At 37.4% G+C, this 4,883-nt stretch overlaps 1 protein-coding gene across 1 annotated transcript in view; it reads left to right on the forward strand.

Moving 5' to 3' along the window:
• Positions 1-638: 638 nt before the first annotated feature.
• MTFR2 (mitochondrial fission regulator 2) overlaps positions 639-4,883 on the forward strand; it is a gene marked incomplete at its 5' end in the record, with an annotated part of 9,799 nt that continues 5,554 nt past the window's right edge. The window contains 4 exons of the mRNA XM_009573958.1: positions 639-770; positions 1,163-1,267; positions 1,507-1,631; positions 3,744-3,961. Coding sequence (XP_009572253.1) covers positions 639-770; positions 1,163-1,267; positions 1,507-1,631; positions 3,744-3,961 — 580 coding nt within the window. The remainder of the gene's footprint in view (positions 771-1,162; positions 1,268-1,506; positions 1,632-3,743; positions 3,962-4,883) is intronic.

Genomic DNA, 4,883 nt, shown 5'->3' on the forward strand with positions numbered 1-4,883 from the left:
GACCAGGTGAGACCCCGAGGCCGCGGGGGGGAGCTGTGTCCCGCCGGGCGGCGCCGGGAGACCCGCTAGTGCGGGGCGTCTTGTCTGCAGCCGTCGCGGTTATGGGGAGGAAGGGTCGTCACCTCGGAGCCGCCGCACGCTTGCGGTAGGACGGGCTTTGCTCCTTACCTGCAGTCGGTACGGGAAAGCTTGATTGGTGTAATTAAACATGTTGCCCGCATGTGGGATTTCGATGGGTCGCTGTTCTGATACAGTCATTCAAGTGGTTCTTTTTTCTCTGAAGAGAGGGAAAAAATTAAGTAACTTTAACTGTTAATGTTTTGCTATTTTAAGAGAAAGGCTACATAACGATTCCCAAGTAGCAGTTAATCCTGTGTTTTCAGAGACCTGGGAAAGGTATTTTATGGGAAACTGGAAAGGTTAACTGCTGCAGTAACAGTCAGGGTCTCATGTTAGAGCGTGAGTTCATGGGCAATTCTTCAGTCATAGCTGTCAATAGCGAGGTGCAGTTGCAACTTGTAGTTCTGAGGAAACTCTTTATTTACGTGAAACTACTAAAGTATTTCTAGGAGTACTAGTTTGAGTTATCCTGGTTGTTTTCTGGTTTCATTGTCAGGAATTCTTGGTTTTTTTGACAGGCCATATTTTTGGAAACTCGCGTATTTGGCAGCAGTATCAGTCGTACAATCAGAACATGCCTTCCTTCAGCAATCTCATCAAGCAGGCGTTTCCAGCAGTTATATACAGTCATAAGGAAGTATCAGGTCAAGGTACATTAAACTTACTTCACTTTTTTACTAATTTTGTTCACTGAGACTTGTATAGATGCATATAGTTACTCAGATGTGCGCTTTTTCTTTTGTCGGTAGCTCAGAATATTACTAGCTACATGATGTAGCTGCTACATTCTTTGTTGGCCTTTGTGCCACTCTAAAATATACTGGGTACAGGCTGTATCTTGGAGGCGTTTTGGAAACAGTCTGTTAAAACCGGTGTAGGCCTCTTTGGACTTTGAACTTGAGAACAGCATTGAAAAGTTAGGTTAACCTAACTGTGTTATATTTAATTATATTAACATTAAATTATTTAATGACTTTGATTGTAAGAACTGAGGGCTTTGATTTTGCTTCTCAAAATAAATAAAAGGTATTCTGATTTTTAGGTCGTATCTGTTTGCCAAAAAAAGCAATATGGATCTACTCGAAGTGTTGTCCGTAGACTTGGGACAATTCTTTCCTTAGAGCCTTACCCAAGACCTTATTTTCAAGTGAGTGATTCATTGTTATACATATGCTTCAACTATTTAAGTTTTCTAGCTTCTTAATGTAGTGATAGCTTTCTTGTTCTTTTTAGCATGTGTAACTCTTGTGTTGCATCCCTTATGCTCACTGTTTTCAACTTGCTTACAGCACTGTTTAAAAATTCCTTTTGCTGAGGCAGAACTCTTAGTATAAGCTGAATCTGGGTTCTCTTCATACATTTTTTTTCTTGTTTGTTTGTTTTTAGCTTGTTCAAGACCCAAGTCCATTGGGTTATGATGAACAAAGCACAGCTCCAACTCCTGTAGCTCCATCACTTGCTGATGTCCTCTGGGTAGCAAATGATGAAGGACAAGCATTTACCAGACTTAGGTAAGTAAAAGTGGAATATATGCATAAAAAGGAGTAGTGAAAGTAACTTATGTCTTCTCTTCTTTGTGGTGTGTGGTTTTGTGTTTTGTTGTTTTGGTGGTTTTTTTTTTTTGGTTTGGTTTGGTTTGGTTGTTTTTCTTTTTTCCTAGCCCCTTCAGGCTTCCAGCTAAACCAACCCTGGAAACTTTTTGGTTTTTTAGGGGGGCAATTTCTGCTTACCTGGAAATTCTTACTATGTAGAGTATTCTTATCTGAAAGGTTTCTGAAATTTGAGTCCCCTCTTTTCTCTTCCTGATAGCTTGTCAGGTGCATTACTGGTATTTTAATTTGTTTTCACTCAAAGTATTTTGTGAGAGAGGGAGTTTAAGGGAAACTTGCATATTGCAACATATGAGAAGATTATTCTTATCATTTTAGTTTACAAGCATTTTGATAAACATTATAAATGGGAGAACAAGAAAAAATATTTAAATGTCTCCTTTTTGACGTTTACTACAGTGCTATGTGTATAAACCTTGATGGTTGCTTTGATGGAAACAAAAACATAATTTCCTTATTTTAAAAATTTACCTTTAATATAGTTTATGTAATTCTTTTTAACTTTTATAGGGTGCTAAAGGAAAGTATTTTTACAATTATAAAATATTACAAGTACTGTGAAATGGCAAATTATCCAGGAATTTGCAGACACAAATAGTATACAAGTCTCCTCTTCTCCTCCCGCCGCTAGAGAAGAAATAGAAAGTGGGCTTACTGTTCCTCTAAAGGATCTGTTCAAAATCAGAGGATGAGTCACAACCAGAACCAAGATTAAAATTTGGACACTTGTATTGTCTTGTACTACATCTGTATCAGGCAATGTAATTCTACTTCATATTGGCATGTGTTTGTCTGTGATCTTTGTGCTGCTTGCTGGTAATGAAACTACAAGAAACTGATGAAATGACACACTTTTTATTAGAGAAGTTTTGATAAAGTTGTGTTTCACCTTATGATTCCTGAGATGTTACTGTTGAATTATGGAAGTTTTTTTTGTAGCAGCTCTTACTGGTTCCAGTAAAATACTGGAAAAGTAAGATTATTGTTAAAAGGAACTGTGGCCTGTTTTGTCTTGCTTGTGCTATTCTTTAGCCGGTCTGATTCACAGATCCATGAAAGTTCATTCTTTTGTTGTTTCCATTCTTTCTTCCTCCTCCTCCTCCTCCTCTCCTGGCTCTGTGGGATGTTTTTCAAGAACAAGTATTCAAATTGATATCTTGTCCTTCTGAGCCAGTGTGAAGAGCAAAGGTTTTTGGCAAATCAGAAAGCAATGCTGCAGGTCTGGTTTGAAGTAAAAGGATGATTAATATAAAGGGAAAGGTCTGGTTTTGTTTCAATCAAAACTTAGTGCATCTTGAATAAATAAAGTGAATTTAATTTCTTTCTTTGTTTCATAATGGAATTCTGGTAGTTTGAGTTTACACTCATTGTATATTTTAAGGTTATTTGTGCAGGCACAGACTTGAAACAATTTTAAAAATTAAAACCTGAGACCTCTAGCACAACTTTCTAATTCAGTCTGTGTTCATATGTAGCTTACAGAAGGTGAGTTGCTTATTCTGTGTGTATTAAAATTCATTATTATTTTCCAATATATTTTCTGAAAGATTGCAACTTTTTTGCTGCTTACAGTGCTCATCTTGCAGAGTTTGATAAATGACTAAAATGCGTGAAGCCTAATTAAAAGATGATTATTATTTGACTTTCCCTGCCTTTCATATCTACTGTTTCAGGTAGGGAGGAGGGAGAGGCACCTTTATGGTGTCAGTCTAATAGTTATTGAATAATAACAGCTCAATCCTACATTATGACCTTATGATGTATAATCTATCCCCGAGTAAATTATCTGACTATTTTTTATGATGACTTTTCAAGGTTCTGCATCATACTTGAGCAAAGGGAGACTTAAAATATTTTTAAGGTTATGAGTGGTTATAAGTTTAAAGTTTTCTTAAATAGTTTGCCAATTTATGTCCTACTGAATGATGATAACTTGGAACAGACAGTGAGTAAGTTTTGAGATTTCCATTGCTGGCTGAGCATTTTGAAACGGTGTCTTTTGTTGCTTTCTAGGACTGAATTATGGAGAAAAGAAAAAACTACAGCTTATCGTGACCTACATCCATCTACAGATTCAATACAAGGTGTTCCAAAAAACAGCACACAAAAAGACAGTCTTGTTGATAAAGCAGCACTCCAGAAAATTTCTGCACTCGAAGATGAGCTAACCTTTCTTCGTGCTCAGATTGCTGCGATTGTTTCAGCGCAGACATTGGGAGCCGTTCCGCCACGTAAGCCCTTCCGGTTTGAAGCAAACTGGTTTTCCTTTTTTTTTTTGCTTTAGAGTTTCTGTTCACAGCTTGCCATGTTTGATACTGATAAAGAACATCTCTAACTTCTGTAACTGAAGTTACACCAACAAAATTTATGGAGTATAGTATTTTGTTTCTCTTTTCAGTATTTGGTGCCACCAACATCCCCCTCCTCACCCTCCCCCCCCTGGCTCTTTTTCATGGCCTGCTTGCCAATTTTGAATGCAGTTGATCCTAACTGAGCTTTATACTCATTTCAGTGTTTGTGAAGGAGCTTAGTAACAACACTATCCATAGGATACCAATTACTGCTTAAAAAGTTACAGACTATTAATTATCCCTTCTGTTTTTTGTACTGTTTCTGACAAGTTATCAAAATAATGGATTAAAAAAAATATTCTAAGGAAGTCAGGTTCAGGCTTTAACAAAAACAAATGCTGCAATTGATGTGTCCAACAGCCACTATAATATCAAAGATTGAAGTTCATATTGGAGACCAACTATCTTGTGATTTTTTTTTTTTTTATTCCCTCCCCCCCCAAAAAAAAAGAAAAAAAAAAAAAGGTGTTGAGGTCCTGATTGTCTTACTTGCACTGTGATTGTTGAAACATTTGAACTTGTGTGAGGGAGTTACATTTGTGTGCATTGTTCCAAGTGAACTTAAACAGTAATTCAGGCACCTCTGTGCTTCATTTAGGTGTTCTGTTGGTTCTTATTTTGTCTCTTCTCCATTGTACTTAGTATTGTAGTCTGTTTTACATGTTTTATGGTTATCTTTGCTTTTGCTTCATGTGGGATATTCTAACATTCAGATCCTTGAGGACTGTTGTGGTTTAACCCCAGCCGGCAACTAAGCACCACACAGCCACTTGCTCACTCCCCCCTGGTGGGATGGGGGAGA

Source organism: Fulmarus glacialis, unplaced genomic scaffold, assembly GCF_000690835.1.
Source record: "Fulmarus glacialis isolate BGI_N327 unplaced genomic scaffold, ASM69083v1 scaffold27163, whole genome shotgun sequence".
NCBI lineage: Eukaryota > Metazoa > Chordata > Aves > Procellariiformes > Procellariidae > Fulmarus > Fulmarus glacialis.